Source organism: Chiloscyllium punctatum, chromosome 26 (assembly GCF_047496795.1).
Source record: "Chiloscyllium punctatum isolate Juve2018m chromosome 26, sChiPun1.3, whole genome shotgun sequence".
NCBI classification, from domain to species: Eukaryota; Metazoa; Chordata; class Chondrichthyes; order Orectolobiformes; family Hemiscylliidae; genus Chiloscyllium; species Chiloscyllium punctatum.
In genome coordinates, this window is record NC_092764.1 from 33,538,191 (window position 1) to 33,562,837 (window position 24,647).

The 24,647-nt window shown below is 40.8% G+C and overlaps 1 protein-coding gene across 1 annotated transcript in view; it reads left to right on the forward strand.

Annotated features, from left to right (window-relative positions):
* The window catches only part of spire2 (spire-type actin nucleation factor 2), an 82,886-nt gene that overhangs the window by 24,781 nt on the left and 33,458 nt on the right, over positions 1 to 24,647 (forward strand). Inside the window, exons 3-6 of the mRNA XM_072596102.1 lie at positions 6,762 to 7,115; positions 15,782 to 15,865; positions 17,164 to 17,328; positions 23,182 to 23,268. Coding sequence (XP_072452203.1) covers positions 6,762 to 7,115; positions 15,782 to 15,865; positions 17,164 to 17,328; positions 23,182 to 23,268 — 690 coding nt within the window. The remainder of the gene's footprint in view (positions 1 to 6,761; positions 7,116 to 15,781; positions 15,866 to 17,163; positions 17,329 to 23,181; positions 23,269 to 24,647) is intronic.

The window sequence follows — 24,647 nt, forward strand, 5'->3', positions numbered from 1 at the left end:
GCAAGGTTCAGGAGTTCTCTGTCTCCTATCTAAGGATGCGAGCATAAGAGGTACAGTTAGTAAGTTTGCAGATGACACCAAAATTGGAGGTGTAGTGGACAGCGAACAGGGTTACCTCAGATTACAACAAGATCTGGCCTAGATGGGCCAATGGGCTGAGAAGTGGCAGATGGAGTTTAGTTCAGATAAATGCGAGGTGCTGCATTTTGGGAAAGCAAATCTTAGCAGGCCTTATACACTCAATGGTAAGGTCCTAGGGAGTGTTGCTGGACAAAGAGACCTTGGAGTGCAGGTTCATAGCTCCTTGAAAGTGGAGTCGCAGGTAGATAGGATAGTGAAGAAGGCGTTTGGTATGCTTTCCTTTATTGGTCAGAGTATTGAGTACAGGAGTTGGGAGGTCATGTTGCAGCTGTACGGACATTGGTTAGGCCACTATTGCAATATTGCGTGCAAATCTAGTCTCCTTCCTATCGGAAAGATGTTGTGAAACTTGAAAGGGTTCAGAAAAGAATTTACAAGAATGTTGCCAGGATTGGAGAATTTGAGCTACAGGGAGAGGCTGAACAGGCTGGGGCTATTTTCCCTGGAGCGTCTGAGGCTGAGGGGTGACCTTATAGAGGTTTACAAAATTATGAGGGGCATGGATAGGATAAATAGGCAATGTCTTTTCCCTGGGATGGGGGAGTCCAGAACTAAAGGGCATAGGTTTCGGGTGAGAATGGCAAGATATAAAAGAGACCTAAGGGGCAACTTTTTCACGCAGAGAGTGGTACGTGTATGGAATGAGCTGCCAGAGGACGTGGTGGAGACTAGTACAATTGCAACATTTAAAAAGCATCTGGATGGGTATATGAATAGGAAGGGTTTGGAGGGATATGGGCCGGGTGCTGGCAGGTGGGACTAGATTGGGTTGGGATATCTGGTTGGCATGGACGGGTTGGACCAAAGGGTCTGTTTCCGTGCTGTACATTTCTAAATAATGTCAATACGATTTTATGATATGATGAAAAATTGGAATGAGAAAATATTGTTACTGTCCTGGAAAGACTGAAGGGTGAGCAGGACATAATGGGCTGAACAGGAAGAGAAACTGAAAGCTGTTATTTAGCCTAAGATGAGTCCAAGGGGGAGATGGTAAATTTCAGACCAGAACTTTAATATCACATGCCAGAACTTGAAAAGGAAAAGAACAATAGTGCTATATACACAATAATAGAACCGGAGCAGGCATGATGGACCGAATGGCTCGTTGAAATAATGTTCTGATGCAGCTTCGTTTGTGGGTGATGGGATGAAGCAATCACACTCTGCAGCACAGAGGAACTACGCAGAGCAGAGGAAAATCACCTATACAGTGCATTCAAAAAGAGTGTGTACCCAATGAATGCAGTCCGCTGATTTTCTCAGCAACAAATCCAAACAAGCAGACAAAACCCATCCAGAAACCCTAGCCGCTCTCCCCTACATCAAAGACATCTCTGAAATGATTGTGAGACTACTCAGACCCCTTGGCATCATGATAGCCCATAAACCCCCCACCCCCCAACACACTAAAACAGCAGCTAATGAACTTTAAAGACCCTATACAGACAATGAGCAAAACTAACGTCATTTACAAAATATCATGCAAGAACTATAACAAACATTACATTGGACAAACAGACAGAAAACCAACCTCAAAAAGACATGACCCTCTCTCACTAGTATCCTCACATACGGATGAGGAAGGACACCACTTCGACTGCGACCAGACATCCATCCTAGGACAAGCCAAACAGAGACGCGCACGAGAGTTCCTAGAAGCATGGCATTCCAACCAGAACTCTATCAACAAACACGTTGAGTTCGACACCATCTACCACCCCCTGAGAAAAGGGGCAGGAAGTGACTTCACCTTAGGAAATAACATCACCACAGGAAATGACATCACCAAACCAAAGAAACTCCAACATCTAAATAGAAAGCAGGAATTTTCAGCATTGATTCGCATGAGGTCCACTGAAGATGTTACCTAGTAAGGTAACGAAACATCTGGAAATGAACCTTTCAGCTCAATGAGCAAACCTACATCCAAAATCTGTAACAAATTAATAAACTACTGATGCTATTAGAGTTAGAGACTGCTCTAATGGAGATCAATAATAAACTGGAAAAAATAGAAAATACAAAAGGCTGCTGAAAAACTGGTGGAAGAAGGAGCTTCAAGAAGTTGAAAGAAAAACATGTGCCACAGAATTGTAATGCAGAGCTTGAGTGGAGGTATTACCAGGCCAAAGAGTGATTGCAGTGTGCTACTTTACCTCAGAAGAATAAGCATAACAATGTACCATGTCAGCAATAATGGGGCGGCACTGTGGCCCAGTGGTTAGCACTGCAGCCTCACAGCACCACGGACTCGGGTTTGATTCTAGCCTTGGGTGACTGTCTGTGTGGAGTTTGCACGTTCTCCCTGTATCGATGTGGGTTTCCTCCCACAGTCCAAAGATGTGCAGGCCAGGTGGATTGGCCATGCTAAATTGCCCATAGTGTTAGGTGCATTAGCCAGAGGGAAATGGGTCTGGGTGGGTTATCTTCGGACGGTCGGTGTGGACTGGTTGGGTCAAAGTGCCTGTTTCCACACTGCAGGGAATCTAATCTATGATTGGTGGTTTTAGAGAGGAAAAAAAATCATACTCATGAGGTGTTCAATTTACTTATAAAAGTCAAATGAAAAAGTCTTAATGCAAAAAAGTTAATGTCTAAACAAATGACTACAACAACCAGACTAATACATAGCATTGTACTTTTAAAAGGAAGTGGGATATCTTTACATTAGTTCCTAACTCCTTTGTGAATAATTGTGAATTTGCATTGCTCTGACCAGATTGAATGGGCACAGCTCTCCTTTTTTCTCACGTCTCCTTGGATGTTCACACAATACCACATTGGTTCAAAATTAGTTAACCAGATTGTAAATGAAGGAGAGCTAATTCCATTTCTTGCGTGAGATAATTTTATTTCCTTAACAAATGCAACATCAAACACATACTGGGATTGAGCTTACTGATTAAAAGTTGTTTGGCTGGGGGAAGGAGCAAAGGGGGTTCCTAATGATAGCTTGAGAGTTTCCAAATCCTGATTTGTTGTTAATCCATATTGCTTTCTCTCTGCTATGTTGCTCAAGACAAGCTACTAAAATATTGCTCATTTGTAATTTCCGAGTGTAGTTCCATTGTCTTTTTCAAACTGAACTCTGCGGGTAACCTTTTATCTCTAATATGTTTTTATGCAAGTGTGATAAAGCAAGAGGTATGAATTTCTTGATGCCTTACTGTTAATTAGAGTTAAAAGACCATATTTAGATTTGGTAAAGTCTACTTGCCAAAGTAGAGAGAGCAAAGTCAAGTTAATAGAAACATAAGAACAGAAGGAGGTCATTCAGCCTCTTAAGTCTCATGAAAATGGAGAAGATACCCAGTGAGAGAGAAGAAAAATAAGCTAGATATGTGAATGGAAAGTATGTAGGAAGGAAGAAGAAAACATTTTTCTTTTCATTATTTATTTTTATTAATCACACAAGTGTTAAAGAAAAACTTGTTTTTACATGAAAATTATTCTGGTTATCAGTCATGTATGTTTAATTACAATATAAACAAATATGAAACCTGACCTGTTAAAGTATTTGGGTATTGCTGATGTTGGTTTGGTCAGTTTGTATACTGGGAATTTACCTGTATGTACTATCTTAGAAAGATTAATTTATACATTAAAATTATAAGTGAGGAGGGAGTGTAGTAAGAGCTGAACATTTGTTAGAATGCTCTCTCTGTTGGGACAAAGAAGCCAAATAAGCTTAAACTTATTAACAATTCAATTGTTAACAAAGGAATTAACTGTATGAAACTCGAAGAAAAGAAAAACAAATAAAATATAGAAGAGTGAAAATACAAAATGTGAACATTTGGTTGAAGGCTTTAGCATACTGCAGGATGGTATTAACCCTGGGTCATGTAGTTGATGGATATGAAATTGATACGTCAGTGGCTGGATTGCATTTCATACTAGGGATGTTCGAACACCGGAGTCTCATTTAAATGTTTGATCCAGTTCCTTGCCATTCCTATTAAACAGGGAGTTAGCAGGGGGTCCAGAATACCTATTGGCTGGGGAAATTGACTGTCCATGGCTGTTTACTTTCTGCCAGAGAAGTGACGGCAGTAAAGATTTCAGAAGGTGTGGCAGAAATCAGGGGGACAAGGGAATCTACAGGGACATCCAGCTCCTTTTAATCTGTCTGGGAAATATAACATCTGCTGATCTTCTTTATTCTTCCCACCAACCGTTAACCTGTTTTAGCCTAGTCATAATCCATGGCATTTTCCTCACTGAAATCTGGGTTAAAATAGCATTGAGATTCTGTTGACTAAACCTTGATTTGCATCAATTCATCACACTCCTGTAGGCTTTAGGCTGCCATTTGATTTGCTTGCACAGTCCTGCAGATAAAATTACAACAAATAAGAATGGATCAAGCTGTCAGTAGTTAAGTCACTTACTCATTGTTGCTTGTCCTCCGATCTGCTTTCTGCCAAGTGGGTAGAATTAATATCCTGCTGTGCAGGATCCCCACGTGCTAAGTTCCTACCCTTAGCTGTGATAGCCTGTGAGGACGAGAATAAGCAGATGAGAGTTGCTACTGTGTGAAGGGATGATTTAGTGACAGCCTTGGCAGGTCACTCCCTTTAATGAGTCAATAATACAGAGATAGGAGAAGTTGAGGACTACAGATGTTGAGGGGGGAGGTGGGGGGGGTGCCGGAGGTGGGTGGGGCTGGTGGGAAGGTGGCTTGGAAGGCAACAGATAGATGAAGGTTGGGGGTGATGGTGATAGGTCAGAACAGAGGATGGAGCTGACAGGCGGGAAGGAAGATGGACAGACGCTGTGGAGCTGGAAAAGCACAGCAGGCAGCATCCGAGGAGCAGGAGAATCGATGTATCAGGCATAAGCCCTTCATCAGGAATGTAGGGGTGAGGCTGGGGGGAAGGTAGCTTGGAAGGCGATAGGTAGATAAAGGCGGGGGTTGATTGATGATAGGTCGGAGCGAAGGGTGGAGTAGATAGGTGGGAAGGAAGATGGACAGGTCGGACAATTCAAGAGGACAGTGCCGCTTTGGAGGGTTGGATTTGGGATAAGATGGGGACAGGGGAAATGAGGAAATTGACATTGACGCCATGTAGTTGGAGGGTGCCAAGGTGGAAGAGAAGGCTTTCCTCCTCCCAGGTGTTGGGTGGCTGGTTTGATGGTAAGATTGGGATTGGAGTGGAGGTCTGTGCTTTGCAAGGGTGAGATGTTGGAGTGGGTGAGAAGGGTGGACAGGCTGAGGCGGTCAATGTCATGGCAGCAGTTGGAGATGAAGAGATCAAGGATGGGAACAGACCAGCACGGGGTGTCCATGTAGATGGGGTATGTTGGAGGTGAGCGAAGGGGTCCTCTGAAGATGGGTGGGTGGAAGTCCTGGGCCTGGGCCGCCTCCACTGCCAAGTTCAAGCCACCCGACCCCTGGAGGAGGAACACCTCATCTTCTGCCTTGGGATCCTCCAGCCGTACGGGATCAATGTTGATTTCACCAGTTTCCTCATTTTCCCCTCCTGTCACCTTATCCCAAATCCAACCCTCCAACCTGGCAGCACTCTCTTGAACTGACTTCCCTGTCCATCTTCCTTCCCGCCTCTCAGCTCCACCCTCTGTTCTGACCTATCACCATCACCCCCAACCTTCATCTATCTATTGCCTTCCAAGCCACCTTCCCACCAGCCCCACCCACCTCGGGCACCCCCCCCCCCCTCAACATTCCTGTTGAAGGGATTATGCCAAAACATTGACTGAGCTGCTCGTCGAATGATGCCTGACCTGTTGTGCTTTTCCAGTGCCTCACTTTTTGAATGCAGACATAATACCAGCACACTGAGAGAGCAGCAAAACAAAGAGAACATATATCCATTTGTGGTACAAACTTACACGTTTTCGCCATTGTATCAGAGATCATCCCGTTTTTGTGCTAATGCTATGTAGTTTTTCTTTTTTTTGGTGTGAGGTTTTGTGATTGTTTTCTAGGAATATTTGAAAATTACTTCCAGTCCATTTAAAAGATTCCTGTGTTCCTGTATTTTGTTCACTTTGTGTATGAAAACAAAGTAGAATTTTAAAGTGGTGAACTCTTTGAAATTTGGTCATTAATCTCGAATGACACAACTAATATTATTTGAAAATAAATTCCGTTCACTATATTTACAGCAGGTGATTTCATACACATGTGACATGCTAACCTTTAAGATGGTAAAGTATTGAGTGACCTCAACTCGAGAGCTGAAAAGAGCACCTATAACGTTGAAATGGCTGTAACTCCGAAGATCACTATGCACATAACGCAAATTTTGAGAAATGGCACAACCATAGTTATGATTTCAGAGCAATAAATTCTCATGCTAAATGAAGTAAATTCAATGAATGCACTTAGAACAAACAATAAAATAAACTACATTGCTCCAGTTGATTGACTAATTTGAAAAGCAGATAACTTTACAATTATTGCGCATTCCCAGGTGCTTCACAGAAGCATAATCAAACAACAGAATTATAATCTTAAGACATTCTTATGCTGCCATTGTATTCTGTATGTTTTTGTCTTTTGGTAGGGCAATGGTCGAGAGTGTTCTGTTAAAGTTATAATGAATTCCATGTTTTTTTTTGTTGATGAATTTTTTTTTCTTTCCTCCTTCCAGATCGTGCAATCCCTGGGATTTGCTATTTACCGAGCATTAGATTGGGGCTTGGATGAGAATGAGGAGCGAGAGTTGAGTCAGCAATTGGAGCAGCTTATTGACCAGATGGCAAACAATGATTCTGAGGGTAGCAATGGTACAGCTGACGAGGGGTACAGCGGGCAGGATGATGAGGAAGAGGGTGATGTTCCACAACGTTCAGTGAAGACTTTTGAACAAGTAATGAAGGCGTGTGCTGCACATTTATTGAATCGAAATGAAGCAGATTCACATTTTCAAGCAGTCTGCAGGGCATTGTTTGTGGAAACCTTGGAGTTACAGACTTTCCTGGTGAAAATCAAAGATGCTAAAGAGGTAAGACAAAATTCCTGTTAAACACTGGAGAATGCTAGATGCTATAGTTTGTAAATTTATTAAGTTTGAAAGTGGTGATGTTTCACATGGCAACAAAACTGTCAGTGTGGTAATACATTTGATGTCAGGTTCTACAGTAAGCAAATGGCTTGAGATGAGAGCTCTTGCAGATATTGACTCGGTCTGCCAAATGGGTTTTCTGGTGTTCAACTAATGCATTTCATTCAAACTGATTTGCCTGTTATTGGCTAGGACTATGCAGCAGAGTTATTACACAATCACCTGAGAAGATTTCCTCTTTTGTTAAATTGTGAAGAATGCCTCCCAGTTATATGATTGTATTAAATATTACTGTATCATTAGTACTTGTATACTGCAAACGTCTTCTGCAGTCGGTAGAACTCTCATAGTGTTGTCATCTGGATTCCTGATTGTGATATTCATATAAAACCATTAAAAAGGTATGGCACAGAAAAAGGTCAGTCCATTGTGTCTGCAGTGACTGAATAAACTAACCACCCATTCCATTCCCACTTCTCAGCACTTGGTCTGTGGTCCTGCAGGCTACAGAATGTCAGGTGCATATCCATGTTCCTTTTAAATGAATCGAGGAGCTCAGCCCTGACCAACAATTAGGCAGTGAATTCCAAATGCCCATGTCCTTGTACCAAGTCACCTCAAATCTGTGCCCCCATGATGGACTTTTCTGCTCAGGGGAACTGAGCTTCCTGTCCAATCTATTCAAGCCCCTCCTCAATTAAGCAGAGTCTCCTCTGTTCTATGGAAAACAGCCTATTCAACCTTTCTTCATAGATGCAGTTTCCAAGTCTGCTAATATTCTTTTAAATGTCTTCTGTACTGTCTCTCTAGAGCAGTTATGTCTTTCATGTGATGTGGTGACCAGAACTATACACACAACCTCTGTCAAGGCCTAACAAGTGTCTCATGTAGTTCCAGCATTATATTTCTGCTTTTATATTTAGTACCTCATCCACTGGCAGAAAGCATCCCAGATGACATCTTGACCATTTTATCTATCTGTCCTGTCATCTTCAGAGATCTGTGGACATGGAGAGCAAGACCACATTAAAGCATGACTATCAGAGGTTCAATGTAAAATTGAAATAATTAACAAAAAATTATAATTGAGTATTGTTTTAGATATCCATTTTAAATCCCCTTCCCCTGCTTCATATCACATAGTTGTCTTGAAGGAGTTACTGAGGCTGGCTGAGAACGAATTAAGGTTGATGAGGTTGATAATTCAGCAGGGAGTGGTAATCAGCAAACCCCTTGTATTGTTTGGTTCAGTAAGCAAAACCCAACAAAAAATCTCAAGGACTTAAAAAATCTCCCTGTTTAAACATCAATATTCGTAAATATATGAACTGAAACAAAAGCTGTTAATTGTGATGTTTTTGAGAAAGGGTTCCAGCTGTGAAACAACTTTTATTTTTAAAACATAATAGTTTAAGAAAATAGTTTTACTTGAGCCCAGAGCACATATATTGTGTCAAGTCACGTGGTACATAGAAGAAAATATGTTCACAGTGGAGTATTCTGAGAATGAGGCATGGCTTGAGAATCATGACCAATTTGACAATACCTCAAAGACAAACCGGTAAAACTGGTGAATAGATAGAGATCTGACTTATATTCATAAAAAGGGAGGTTAATGTAACCTTTGTGTTCATTTCCCATGATGTGATGTTTTTTGCCTGTGTATTGTAGTTCTCACTATTTGGTTCAATCATTGAATTTGCATGTCTGGTGATTGACCTGGTCAGTTCACGACGTTTTACTTCACCTTTTATCAAAGTGATCAAGATTTATATGGGAGCTGCCTGTGTCATATGAATTAGCAGGAATGGTAATGGATTGCTTGGATTCATAGTTCAAGATAAATTCAATAAAAGTGATCAGCTGGGGCTAGAAGGTGACCTATACCTTTGCACTGCTAGGTTTAATCTGATCGTACTTGCCTGTTGGTAGCCTGGGAAATCTGGCCCACAGAATCCTCCACCTGTGCTTCCACCCAAGCCAATCAAAGTATGTATCATCCAATCATTACCACCCACTGATGGCATCATTAAAATCACCAGCTTGAGGTATCGTTTGAATCCACATCCTGGCACTCCTTACAGTTGTAAGTGGAGTTCCTAGACCATTGTTGCACCTGTGTGCCTGTCCAGCTGTGATCACACATATTAAACACACTTGAAATTTTTCAAAGAAGTGAAATGTTTAATGTCAATGTCAAGAATGTTAATGTGTTTATGGTTCTATAGATAAAAGAAACCGATCAAACCAGAACAACAGGAATAAAATTAGGCACTGCCCTGTGCAAATACCAGAGCAAATGTTCAGGAGGTGATTCAGCATTGTGTACTTATGACACCTTTCTAATTTTAATTTAAAGCTTGACTGTTTGGTTTGGTTGCTGTTCCTGATGATTATGTCACGATACAGTTGTTCTCTTTTATCTAACACGCCTATAAAACACATGTTGGTGACCTGCATTCTTTTCATTTCTGTATCTATAAATGGAACGCATTATTTATACCTCCCTGGTTTACTGTTTTTTTTAATAAGACAAAGCTACTTTTATTGTATTCTCTTCGGATTGTAGTCATTTAGTTGTCATAGTAATCCTCTCTCCAGAAGGCTTCACTCTATATGTGTGGATACAGGAAGATTGTAATGCCCTGCTTCAGTGGACTTTGGCAGCTTTGTCATTTGAGTATGTTAAAACAAATGGATAGATTTCTTTGTTTAAAAACATCAAGGAATATGGGTGGTGGTGTTTGAAATAGAAAGTCAGTGTGATCTCATTGAATGGTCAAGCTGGTGCAGAGGGCTATTGGCCCATCCTTGCTCTTGTTTATTTATGTTCCTTTATGCCTGCCCAACATTTCCCACGCTTGGGTCATTTTGAGTACAATGCCACATTTTCAATTGGCCCAGTGAACCTTCTTTTCAAGGTCTCAACTTCAGCCTTTAGCTCACCTGTTCTGTTCATACAATCTCTCTGTATAAATCTCTATGAACATACACAGGTCACTTCCAAAAGCTGTTGTTTTGTTAGGTGTGGGAGAAAGGCCGTGGAGCACCTGGTAATATATGGAATAGTGCATACATTTCTGGTTGCCCTGCTATAGGAAGAATGTTGCTAAACTAGAAAGGATCCAGAAAAACATTACAAGGAAGTTGCCTGATCTGGAGCATTTGAGTTTTAAGGAGAGACTGAAAAGGCTGGGACTTCTTTTTTCCCCTGGAATGTCAGATGCTGAGAGTTGATCTTCTAGAGGTTTAGAAAATTGAGGGGCACAGATGAGGTGAATAGCCAAGATTTTTTTCCAAGGATAGGGGAGGTGAAAACTAAAGGGCAAAGGTTTAAGGTGAATGAAGAAAGATTTAAAAGGAACCTAGGGGGTGACTTTTTCACACTGAGCGTTGTGCACATATAGAATGAACTACCAGAGGTAGTGGTAGGGGCAGGTAGAATTACAACATTTAAAATACATTTGTGTATCTATCCGAATGTGAAAGGTTTAGAGGGATATGGGCCAAATGCAGACAGATGGGTCTACTTCAGCTTACGTTACCTGGTAGGCGTGGAATGCGATGGACCAAGGATCAGTTTCCATGCTGTATAACTCAATGACTCTCTGTGAAATACAGAAGATTTTGCAGATTAATAATATAATTGTACTGCTTGTTAAACATCATTTGACATATTTATTTTCAAACTGGTTTTATCTTAATACCTGTCCGACTCCGACCATCATTCATGCTGCTTACCTGTAGAAGCTATCAGGGAAAAACTCCCTGTTTTAGTCACCACTATCAGGTGACTAGATAAAAATGAAAATGGTGCATAAAATATATTGACTTTTGATTAAGTTTATACAACACTGATCAATTGACTTTATTTTCTTTTAAAAATTATTTTAAATTTCAACTGGAAAAAAATATGCGGGAGATCACAGCAGTCAGGCAGTGTCCATGGAGAGACAGTAGGCTAATGTTTTGAGTCTAGATGACTCTCTTTATTTTAAATGTTGATTGGAAGTCCATAAATACAACAAGGAAAACCATAGCAATGCAAAGATAGCAGAATAAACATCAATTTTAAAAAAAAGAATCAACATGAAATATTGTGCTCCAATAAGTGATGAAACATGGAGTCTACAAAAAAGAATCTTTTTTTTTGTACCATGCTGTACATAGCTCAATAGTCATGCTAACTCATCCATGCCAACCAAGTTTCCCATAAGTAAACTCGTCTCATTTGCTTCTGTTTGGCCCATATCCCCCTCAACCTTTCCTATTCGCGTACCTGTCCAAATGTCTTCTAAATGTTGTGACTGGACCTGCATCTACCACTTCCCCTGGCAGTTCATTCTATACATTTTCACTTTTAGTGTGAAAAAGTTGCCATCCAGGTCCCTTTTAAATGTTTCTCCTCTCACTGTAAAATCACGCACTCTGGTTTTGAACTCGCCAATCTGAGGAAAAAGATTTTCTTGCCTGTTAAATTTGAAGCCATGAGATTTCATGGGGTCTGCAGTCCATATTGAGGACTCTTAGGGCAACTCCATTCCAACTGTATACCACTCTGCCATCACCTTTGCTGGGTCTATCCTGCCAATGGGACAGGACATATGGTGATGATGACATCTGGAAAGTTGTCTCTAAGGCAATTTTGGCACTAGCCCCATGCATTTGTAAAGTGGACTTTGCAGAGCTGACAGGCTAATTCTACCATTGTCATTTCCTTAGTCAATATTAAATGATCTGTCTGGTTTCATTCTCGTTTTCCATTTGAGATTGATACAACTGGTATCCTTGTTCACCCTTGCAGCAAACTTCAGATAATTAGTTCCATTACAAATAAAAGCAGAAATTGCAGGAAAAATGCAGTAGGTCCCTGGGCCCAAAAGATTAACTCTGCTTTCTCTGCACAGATGTTGCCAGACTTGCTGAGTTTTTACCAACAATTTCAGTTTATCTCTCTGATTTTCAGCATCCACAACTCTTCAAAAAACCCAACAAACTTCAGAATGTGTGCTCCCTAACCAAGCTCCTCCAGTACAGTTATAACACTAGCATCTCCTCAACAACGTGGAAAATTGCCCAGGTGTGTCCTGTACACAAAAAGCAGGACAAATCCAACCTGGCAAATTACTGCCCCATCAGTCTACCCTCCATCATCAGTAAAGTGATGGAAGAAGTCATCAACAATGCTATCAAGCAACAACCTGCTCAGTAACACCCAGTTTGGGTTTCACCAGGGTCACTGAGCTCCTGACCTCACTACAGCCTTGGTTCAAACATGTACAAAAAAGCTGAATCCCAGAGGTGAGGTGAGACTGACAGCCTTTGACATCAAGGCTGCATTTGACCGAGGTATGGCATCAAGGAGCCCTGGCAAAACTGGAATCAATGGATATCTTGGGCAAACACTGCACTGGTTAGAGCCATACCTGTCATGAAGGAAGATGGTTGTGGTTGTGGAGGTCAGTCATCTGGCTCCAGGCCATCTCTGCAGGAGTCCCTCAAGATAGTGTTCTAGGCCCAACAATCTTCAGCTACTTCATCAACGACCTTCCTTCTGTCATAAGGTCAGAAGTGGGGATGTTCGCACAGTGTTCAGCACCATTCGTGGTGACTCAGATACTGAAGCAGTCCGTGCTCAAATGCAGCAAGATCTGGACAATATCCAGGCTTGGGCCGACAAGTGATAAATAACATTTGCACCACACAAATGCCAGACAATGACCATCGCCAATAAGAGACAGTCTAACCACCGCCCCTCAATGGTATTACCATCATTGAATCCTCCACTGTCAACATCCTTGGGGTTACCATTGACTAGAAACTCCGCTGGACTCACCACATAAATACAGTGGCTACAAGAGTAGGTCAGAGACTAGGGATACTGCAGCAAATAACTGACTTCCTCTTTTATTTTAAGTTAGCTCTATTATTTTGGATTTTCCACTAAAATTGGGCTGTGTTCCTGCACACACCTTAGTGTTTAAAGAGGATGGTTTTGGAAGTGGAAGGAGATGTAGGAGAGTTTAGGAAGAGAATTGCAGATGGTGTGTGATGGTTAAAAGTTCAGTTGCAAGGAATGGATTGGAGGGAGGATTGTGACATAAAGCTGGGCACCAGAGACCCAGCAACGCAGGACGAAAATCTAAACAATGTAACGGTGACATTGTGTGGAAAGGTAATTTGTAAACAAAAATGAGACATTCACAATCTTTGCTTGTTGTGATAAGAGAACCAACAGAAACTGGTGAGATCAGGAATATTAAATAACTTTATTTTGTAAAGAAAGACATGCATTCATATAGCAGCTATCATAATCAGAAGACTTCTCAAAGCTTTACAGGAAATGACATACTTTTGGAATACAGTCACAGTCACTGTTGTTACGTGTAGTAAATGCAGCAGCACATCGGGTTCTCACAAATAGCAATATGATGATGACCAGATAACCTTTTTCTTTTTGCTGTTAACTGAGGGATAAATATCATCAGAATGCTAAAGTTAAAGTCCTTTGAAATATTGCCATAGAACCTGTTACATTCACCTGAGGGTGATAAGAGTCTTCGTTAAACATTTTGTTTGAAAGAGCCACTATCATTTGTATTGCACTGTGTCAGTAGTGAAAAGGTGTGGTCTGTGAACCTCAAATTTTGTGCTTATGTCCTGGAACAGGATTCAAGCTCCGAACCCTCAGAAACAAGAATGCAACCACTAAGCCACAGCAGACACAAATACACAGGACACAATCCAGATTATGTCAGTTTGGGTGTTTTTGAATTTGTGTAGTGAGGTTGGGTACATTTGTAAAGTATTTCTTAAATGTTATTCATGCAATTTCACTGATACAGATATGTTTGACTGATTTACCTGTATTCACAGGTAAATAAACATTCTGGTTTCAGCTGGTTCAGGTAACAAAAACAAAAGCAAGTCACATTGTTAGTTACAAAAACAGAAATTGCTGGGAAAACTCAGCAGGTCTGGCAGTATCTGTGGAGAGAGAACAAAATTAATGTTTTGGATCCAGTGACCCTTCAGAACCCTCCCTCACATTGTTAGTTCCTGCGATGATGACCTGCTCTAGAAAAGAACCACCTTACACAATGTCCAAACAGTAAGAGTCCAAGGGGCGGAGTCCAAAGGGCGGGGTGAAGAGCAGGGTAATTAAAATCAGTAAATATTCTGTTGCTTGTATAGGATTGTCATTTTTAGCTTCCTCCTAGGGTTTTTGGCAAATGAAGTCATTGATCATGCGTTCTGTTTACATGCAACTTAGGTCAATTTGTTTAGTTGGACCTTTACCTGCATCTGCCAGTAAAAATCACCAACCAGGAAGAGGGAGGAACATACTTGAGCTTATGGGTGGCACAGTGGCTCAGTGGTTAGCACTGCTGCCTCACAGCAGCAGGATCCTGGGTTCGATTTCCCCCTGTCTGTGTGGAGTTTGCACATTCTCTTTGTGTCTGTGTGGGTTTTCTCTGGGTGCTCTGGTTTCCTCCCACAATCCAAAGCCTGGGCGGCATGGTGGCACAGTGGTTAGCACTGCTGCCTCAGCGCCAGAGACCCGGGTTCAATTCCCACCTCAGGCAACTAACTGTGTGGAGTTTGCACGTCCTCCCCTTGTCTGCGTGGGTTTTCTCCGGGTGCTCTGGTTTCCTCCCACAGTCCAAAGATGTGCACGGCAGGTGAATTGGCCATGCTAAAATTGCCTGTAGTGTTAGGTTAGGGGTAAATGTAGGGGTATGGGTGGGTTGCGCTTCGGCGGGGCAGTGTGGACTTGTGCCGAAGGGCCTGTTTCCACACTGTAAGTAATCTAATCTAATATTCGTTACACACTTCTCCTTAGCATTGTGGGTTTACCTACAGCAAACAGTTTGCTGCAGCTTAAAGACACAGCTCACCATCACCTTCCAAAAGGCAACTAGAGAAGGGAATAATTGCTGGCTTACCCAGTGATGCCAACATCACCTGAATAAATAACAAAATACATCAAACGTTCAGCATTATTATTAGTCTATATACAGCATGGTACAAAAAATTATTTTTTTTGTAGATTCCATGTTTCACCACTTATTGGAGCACAGTATTTCATGTTGATTCATTTTTTTAAAAAATTGATGTTTATTCTGCTATCTTTGCATTGCTATGGTTTTCTCTGTTGTGTTTATGGACTTCCAATCAACATTGAAAAAGTCCTTTAGACTCAAAACATTAGCTTGCTGTCTCTCTCCATGAACACTGCCTGACTGCTGTGATCTCCCACACATTCTTTTCAGTTGAAAATTAAAATAAAGTGAATTGATCAGTGTGGTATGAACTTAATCAAAAGTCAATACATTTCATGTGCCATTTTCATTTTGTATTTTAATTTACATTTACCATAATTTACATAATTTATCATTATGTTCTTGCACCGAATAATGCCTACTGAAATCACAAGGTGTTTTCATTGAATAATGCTTTACTACACAAAATGGTAAAGACTCTACTCCCACCATGTTGCTTACCTGTGGAAACTATCAGTCTCAATCTGTAAAGTGATGCTTCAATGTCACACTGAATATTCACTGTACTAATATATCAATGTCATAATTTCTGTTGTGTTCCAGATGCTGAAGAAGATGCAGTTTGGAGAATCAGAGACTCAGCAGATTCCATTAGTTGAATTGGACAACTTGAACCATACTGACTGGGTGAGGAATGTATATTTACTTATGACTGCTAATACTTGTGTTCAGAAGACAATTTACAAAGAGGTGAATGTTGATCTCATCTGATAAGTATATGATGCACTTTCACAAGAAACAGCCTCTTGGGAACAATGTAATTTTTTTCCTATTGTAGTGGCATCAAAAACCACCTCTATTAGATTCAGCAGTTTCCTGTTTAAAACCTCCTCTTCGTTCCTCAGAAGATCAAATCAATCTCCTCTGGAGTTACGGAGAACAAAGCTGTTCTAATGCATCAGACGGTCTCCTGTAATTTCATCACATTGAAGTAGTCTTTGGTAATAACATTTATCAGAAAAGCAGCTCCAGGGGGAAAGTATTTTCTTACATATATACAAAAGTGTGGCAGAACAGAAATGAAAATGGAAAAGTACATAACTCCTCTTCTATCTTTTAAAGTTTATCCTGTGGTGGCCTGAATTTCTAAAATTTGATCATGAATTACATTTCTTCCACTGAGTGTAAGAACAAATCAATTCAAATGAGTAGTTAAGTAAAACCCTAAGAAGTTGAGAGATGGAGTATACATTCTCTGGATTTACATCTCTGTGAATTGATGATGTTGGGAAATAGGTTGAAAACTTTGTTTTGCTGTCTCTTTTAAGATTTTTTAAAATTATGTACTATGTCCATCTTGTATGAGGTACACACTGCTGCCACTATGCAATGGTGGTGGTGGAAGTCAATGTTAAGGTGCGAGATGAAGTGCCAATCAAGTAGACAGCTTTGTTATAGAAAAGCTGTTCCATTTTCTAGCACCTTCCTGCATTGTACCTTGTAGATAAATGTCAGTATTTGGGGAGTCAGAAGATGAATTACTTACTGCAGAATTCTGAGCCTCTGACAAATTTTTGTAGCCATTGTTTTATATGGCTATTCCAGTTAGACTTTGTCAATGCTAACCCCCAGAATGTTGATAGAGAGTGATTCAGTGGTAATAATACCATTGAATGTCAAAGGGTGATGGTTAGATTCACTCTTGTTGGAGATGGTCATTCTCTGGTATTTGTGTGGTGCAGACATTACTTATCAAGCAATGCCTGAATGTTGTCCAGCTCTCACTGTATATGGAGATGGATTGCTTCAGTGACGAAGTTCTCAAAATGGTGGAACTTTACATCTGCTCAATGCCTTTTTCATTTTTTTTTGTGCCTACTCACTAGATTTAATTTGCTCCGATTGCAACTTTTGTTTTGCTGTTGATTCTGCAAATTCCAGAGTTCCAGTTTTTTTTTCGCGAATAGTTCCTTTTGTGCTTGCAGGCACGTCTATGGGTGCAGCTAATGCGAGACCTCCGCCATGGTGTCAAACTAAAAAAAGTTCAGGAGAAACAGTACAACCCTTTACCTACAGAGTATCACCTTACTCCATTCGAGATGTTAATGCAGGACATTAAAGCACGTAAATATAAACTGCGGAAAGTTATGGTAAGCATCTTGTTTTTATTCCTACTTCAGTCTAATGATGGTCTACTGTCATATATTGGGAAGCAACAAATCGTAATGACGTAAGGGTCAAGATTATTTTATCAAGGTGAAGCTCATCCCCTTAATTTCAGACATAATGTAACCATAATGATGTTCAACTGCATTTTGAGTACCTAAAACTTTTGCTGATTTACTAATTCACTCGACAGAAGTTAAAAAATATTTGAGTAAAAGGTTTGTTCTCAATATATTAATGCTACTTTTTGGCTTAATTTTAAATACCTTTGTAGGTTTATTTCGTGCATGACATAACATTTCATATTTTCAATGTTGCATTATTGGAAAATACAAGATCAATGGGATTTTCCTGTCCTTTCAGTTGGTCCCTAAAACTAATTTAATCAGCCAAACCTTTTAAAAATAGAATTTGATAAATATTTAGTGATTCCATCTTCAGTAAGTAGACTGTTGCCAAAATACCATTCCACTGTTAATGTTGCACTTTGTAACTTCTTTCATCAAATAGACATCTTTATCTGTCATAAAATTGGTGCTACATTTTATATCTTTATTTTTCAGTTCCTCAAAAATAAAGTTACCTTGATTAAACAATATACCTGGGGTGGGTAAGGGAGAGGTGGGCAAGAAGAAATGTTGGATTTGGGAGCAATCTATTGCAAAAATTGGCTACTTGCTATGTAAAATAATTCAGTCTAATTTGTTTGTGCATCTTCATTTTTCTGAACTTGAACCTACACCCTGGTTCTTAAATTTGTGGAAATCCAGAGCCTAGAAGTGTTCAGTCAATCTGTAAGATTAAAAATCTTGGACCATGAAGCATGTCACTTTCCCAATATCCTGTGCTTTTAAATTTCACCTCAGCTCAGTTACCTGACCATCTTTTTTGAATTGCTCCTTCCCACATTTTTGAGTTTCTGTTCTCTGATTCATTCTCCTTGACATTCAAGATTATTATTCTTGTTTCCTGACAAAATACTGCAAACAACTTTCTTATGAGCGATCCTGAATGCAACACAATTCCATCAGTGCTTTGTAATTTTCCAGATAAATCTCTTTAAATTTGTATCCTGTTATTCTTGCAAGATATCCAACATTGTTTCTATTGTTATTTGCGTTCTCACACTGAAGTTGATGAGTAAATCATTATTAAGGTTTCATTTTAGTTTTTCTTGGATTCAATTCCATCTTGTCAACTCAGTCTGCTAGATATCACTCTTATCTTTGAGTTAGAAAATCATAATTTCAAGCCTCACACTGTGGTGTTATTCCAGTATATTATCAAGGGAAGATCTGCATTGTTGGAGATGTGCACCCTTTGAAGAAAAGTTTCAACTAAATTTTGTTTTAGCTTTTCAGTTATGTAGAAAACCAGTGAAATTTATTGGTGTCATGACAAGCTTTTAATGTCTGTGTCCTCAACTAACACAAATGGAAATAGGAATTCATAATCATCAACCTCATTGCTGCTTGTTCAATCTGCTGTGTATGAAAATGGCTGTTAAAATTACACACAAAAAAATTACCACATTTCACAGAGCTTCTTTGTATGTGAAGTACTTTTATATGCTATTGAGCTTTTCCCCCTACTAATTCTATATTTAAGTAGTAAATTCCTTGACCATGCTAGTTCCTCTATAAGTGGTTGATCTCAATTACCATCCATATTTTTGTATAATCATATCTTAAAACTTACATTTGATTCTGATGTCCTGATAAGCAGCTTGGATGAGACACAGTGCATCACTGACCCCTTTGGCTCTATGCATCCCTGCCATTTCAGCTTACATATTTTGTATTTTTAAACAGCCTTTCATGCAGTGTTGTCTTCTACATTGAAATCTTGATAAGTTTGTATAGAAATCTTGCTTGTAGAATATTTTACTCACTGTTTCTAACAAACTCCGAGTAAGTTTTGAGAAATCCCCTTAATTAAGGCCTCTTTTCTTCTGAGGATTATATTCCAACTTTTGTCGGAGGTGAAATAAACAGACTTTGCAATAATGCTGAGGTATCTATTGACCTCCAGGCCCCCACACACATTTGGTCACCTCTATTGCCCCCCTAATTTTCTATGATACAATTTTTTAAGTTTGTATTTTCAGTATATGCTACTGTTAAATTTGCCTTATCCAAAATAGCATTCACTATTAATGTTGCACTTTGCAACCTCTTTCATCAAATAGACATCTATATCTGTCATAAAATTGGTGCTACATTTCATATCTTTATTTTTCAGTTCCTCAAAAATAAAGTTACCTTGATTAAACAATATACCTGGAGTGGGTAAGGGAGAGGTGGGCAAGAAGGAATGTTAGATTTGGAGTTTGATATGAGTAGATATATAGATTTGCAATGTTGATAATATGTACTTGATAGGTCAAATAATTTGTACTAACCAATGCTCTCAGTTCAATCTAATTTATTGAAATTTTCTCTTAAAAAGATTATTTGTGGTATGTGGGCATCCATCAGTAATTGTCCAGAAGGCAGTGAAGAGTCAACAACATTGCTGTGTGTCTGCAGTCAGACATTGGCCAGACCACACAAAGATAGCAAATTTTCTTCTTTGATGTACAAACACAATCACTGGCTGTCACATGACCATTATTAGACAATCTTTTTATTCCAAATTTTAATTGAATTCAAATTTCACCATCTGTATGGTGGGATTTGAATCCAGGTCCCCAGAACATCACCAGGACTTCTGGATTGGTATCCAGTGACCTCACAACTATGCCACTATCACCCCCTTATTTTTGTAATAATATTATAATTATAATATTTTTCCATGATTGAAATAACAACAAATTCCTGGGAAAACTCTGCATTTGGGCATCTTATTTCAATACTTGTTTATCCTTAGATTACTGGATATTAACTCTCTGGACTCACTTTTATATAGGCAAAAGTGAGGACTGCAGATGCTGGAAACCAGAGTTTAAGATTAGAGTGGTGCCGAAAAGCACAGCGAGTCAGGCAGCATCTGAGGAGCAGGAGAAAAAAAATCGACGTTTTGGGCAAAAGCCCTTATTCCAAATTGATGTATTCCCTCTAATGAGCCAAACTTGAAAAACATCTGTGCAATGTGATTATGTATAGCAATTGTGCAACACTGTTCGCATTTAGCTAGTTTCTAAATAATCTGTTCAGAGATGTTATTATATAACTTTGGCACAGGTAGGACTTGAGGTAAAAACAAGGACTGCAGATGCTGGAAACCAGATTCTGGATTAGTGATGCTGGAAGAGCACAGCAGTTCAGGCAGCATCCAAGGAGCAGCGAAATCGACGTTTCGGGCAAAAGCCCTTCATCAGGAATAAAGGCAGTGAGTCTGAAGCGTGGAGAGATAAGCTAGAGGAGGGTGGGGGGTGGGGATAAAGTAGCATAGCGTACAATGGGTGAGTGGGGGAGGGGATGAAGGTGATAGGTCAGGGAGGAGAGGGTGGAGTGGATAGGTGGAAAAGGAGATAGGCAGGTAGGACAAGTCCGGACAAGTCATGGGGACGTTGCTGAGCTGGAAGTTTAGAACTAGGGTGAGGTGGGGGAAGGGGAAATGAGGAAGCTGTTGAAGTCCACATTGATGCCCTGCGGTTGAAGTGTTCCGAGGCGGAAGATGAGGCGTTCTTCCTCCAGGCGTCTGGTGGTGAGGGAGTGGCGGTGAAGGAGCCCCAGGACCTCCATGTCCTCAGCAGAGTGGGAGGGGGAGTTGAAATGTTGGGCCACGGGGCGGTGTGGTTGATTGGTGCGGGTGTCCCGGAGATGTTCTCTAAAGCGCTCTGCTAGGAGGCGCCCAGTTTCCCCAATGTAGAGGAGACTGCATCGGGAGCAACGGATACAATAAATGATATTAGTGGATGTGCAAGTAAAACTTTGATGGATGTGGAAGGCTCCTTTAGGGCCTCTGATAGAAGTGAGGGTAGAGGTGTGGGCGCAGGTTTTACAGTTCCTGCGGTGGCAGGGGAAAGTGCCAGGATTGGAGGGTGGGTTGTAGGGGGGGCGTGGACCTGACCAGGTTGTTACGGAGGGAACAGTCTTTACGGTAGGCGGAAAGGGGTGGGGAGGGAAATATATCCCTGGTAGTGGGGTCTGTTTGGAGGTGGCGGAAATGTCAGCGGATGCTTTGGTTTATGCGAAGGTTGTTAGGGTGGAAGGTGAGCACCAGGGGCGTTCTGTCCTTGTTACGCTTGGAGGGGTGGGGTCTGAGGGCGGAGGTGCAGGATGTGGACGAGATGCGTTGGAGGGCATCTTTAACAACGTGGGAAGGGAAATTGCGGTCTCTAAAGAAGGAGGCTATCTGGTGGGTTCTGTGGTGGAACTGGTCCTCCTGGGAGCCCTTTCCGCCTTCCACAAAGACCGTTCCCTCCGTGACTATCTGGTCAGGTCCACGCCCCCTTACAACCCACCCTCCCTTACAACCCACCCTCCCTTACAACCCACCCTCCCATACAACCCACCCTCCCATACAACCCACCCTCCCATACAACCCACCCTCCCATACAACCCACCCTCCCATACAACCCACCCTCCCATCCTGGCACTTTCCCCTGCCACTGCAGGAACTGTAAAACCTGTGCCCACACCTCCTCCCTCACCTCTATCCAAGGCCCTAAAGGAGCCTTCTACATCCATCAAAGTTTTACTTGCACATCCACTAATATCATTTATTGTATCCGTTGCTCCCGATGCGGTCTCCTCTAGATTGGGGAAACTGGGCGCCTCCTAGCAGAGCGCTTTAGGGAACATCTCCGGGACACCCGCACCAATCAACCACACCGCCCTGTGGCCCAACATTTCAACTCCCCCTCCCACTCTGCCGAGGACATGGAGGTCCTGGGGCTCCTTCACCGCCGCTCCCTCACCACCAGACACCTGGAGGAAGAACGCCTCATCTTCCGCCTCGGAACACTTCAACCGCAGGGCATCAATGTGGATTTCAACAGCTTCCTCATTTCCCCTTCCCCCACCTCATCCTAGTTTAAAACTTCCAGTTCAGCACTGTCCCCGTGACTTGTCCTACCTGCCTATCTTCTTTTCCACCTATCCACTCCACCCTCTCCTCCCTGACCTAACACCTTCATCCCCTCCCCCACTCACCCATTGTACACCATGCTACTTTCTCCCCACCCCCCACCCTCCTCTAGCTTATCTCGCCACGCTTCAGGCTCATTGCCTTTATTCCTGATGAAGGCCTTTTGCCCGAAACATTGATTTCGAATCTCCTTGGATGCTGCCTGAACTGCTGTGCTCTTCCAGCACCACTAATCCAGAAACAGGTAGGACTTGAACCTCGGCCTCCTGGCTCAGAAGTAGACTATCACTGTCGTACAAGAGACCAGACATTCCACATTTTGTTTGCTGCAGTCTTATTTCAAGAAAATAGGTGAAACACCTGTTAATTGTATATCAATTGTGTTTAATTATATGCAGGTGAATGGCATTAATTAGGACTTCATTTAAGTTGATTCAGAGAGCTATTTACTGAAACTGGGAAGGGATGTGTATGCTTGTAAAGTTTGTCTGAATAAATGTTACATTGCAAAAAGATTTATCAACTGGCTTTCTTAAATGTAGATCAGCGCTGCAGTGCTGAGAATTAGGTACATACTAAAATAAATGAGAGAAAAGGGAAATAATCTCTTGAAAGGGTTGGATAGTGGGATATTGTGCTTGCGATCGTCTTATACTAGAACAATTCAGCAGCGTAATATTGCTTTTCTTTAAGAAAAAAGCCAAACAATCTCATTTCTTCGGTGTATTTATTTTTATTGCGTCTGCAGTGGTGTTAATTTGTTAGCTAAGTATTTGATTGGAAAATGGCATTTCTTTTTGCAGGTTGATGGTGACATCCCGCCATGTGTGAAGAAAAATGCTCACGAACTCATTCTTGAGTTTATAAGATCACGGCCACCTTTAAAACCGGTAAGAGTTTCTCTTACTCCCAAACTTTACACTTGTATATTTATTTCCCTCGATAGATTTTGCTTTATTTTCATTTTCCTTTTCTCATCCCTCTGGTTGCTGTTGTGAGGACCCCTGGCACTCCAGTCTCACTGTTGGTGTTCTGCCTGTTTTTGACTGTTTCTCTTGTTTACTGTTTCATGTTATCGCAGGATTGATGAGGTCTGCTGAGAATAATGTAAGTTTAGATAAGAGTTTCCTTTTTTGACTGGTGAATCATCTTAATCCAAATGTTATCTGTTATTAGCTTTTATCTCCATCAGAAATATAGTCATTAGCCCATGTCTGAATGGATGGCATCTTTAAATGAAAGTTATTTTTAATTGGGTGTCAATTTAAGCCTGTGACTCTTCACTTCAATCCCTTTTACCCTTGTATCTGCAGCGTAGCCTGGGGTCACGTAGACTACCGAATGAAAATTCTAAATAATTTTAGACTGTAGGTCCATGAATTTTGAAGCTTTGACATTTTAAAGGACTTCTTAGCTGAAAAAAATCAGATGTTTTGAAAATACTTTAATTGCAAGCTTGTAAAATGTGCACGATGAGTAAAACAATATTCTCTGGTCTCATCAAAAAACTGAAAGAATTGCAGATGCTGGAAATCAGAAACAAAATCAGAAATTGCTGGAAAAACCTCAGCAGGTCAGACAGCATATGTCGAGAGATAACAGTTAATATTTCAAGGCCAAAGACCCTTTTTTCAGAACTGTAGTCCTACAATCATGCTTGCATACTTGTGTGACATCTATACAAACACCAGTGAAACCTCTTATCCAGTTTCCACACTTTAATGAAGTCAGGAACCACCTTAAACTTATCATTGAAACTTAAACTGCAGATATCTTGTCTGATAAATTCTGCACTGATTTTATTCCTCCTACATGTTCTCAGAATCATTTTATTTGTAAAAATAAACTAATGAATAAATGTTTTGATTTATATATGTGTATATTTGGTTTTATTTGACATTTTTCCAGCTCAAATAAATCAAGGTGCATTATCTATCCCAGTTAAAAATCACTCAACACCAGGTAATAGCCCAACATGTTTGTTTGGAAGCACTGGCTTTTGAAGCACTGCTGCTTCATTAGGTGGTTGTGGAGCAGCACTTTGAAAGTTAATGCTTCCAGAGAAACCTGTTGGACTATTACCTGGTGTTGTATGGTTTTTAGCTTTGTCCACCCCAGTCCAACACCAGCTTCTCCAAATCTTATCTCTCCCAGTAAGACTTCATTATTCAACAGACTGAAAAGGTACAGTTTCAATCTTTCGACTGCTTCTATTGTTAGGAGCAGATTATGGGGCAAAGCATTGTATTTATTAAATTATTATTTGGAT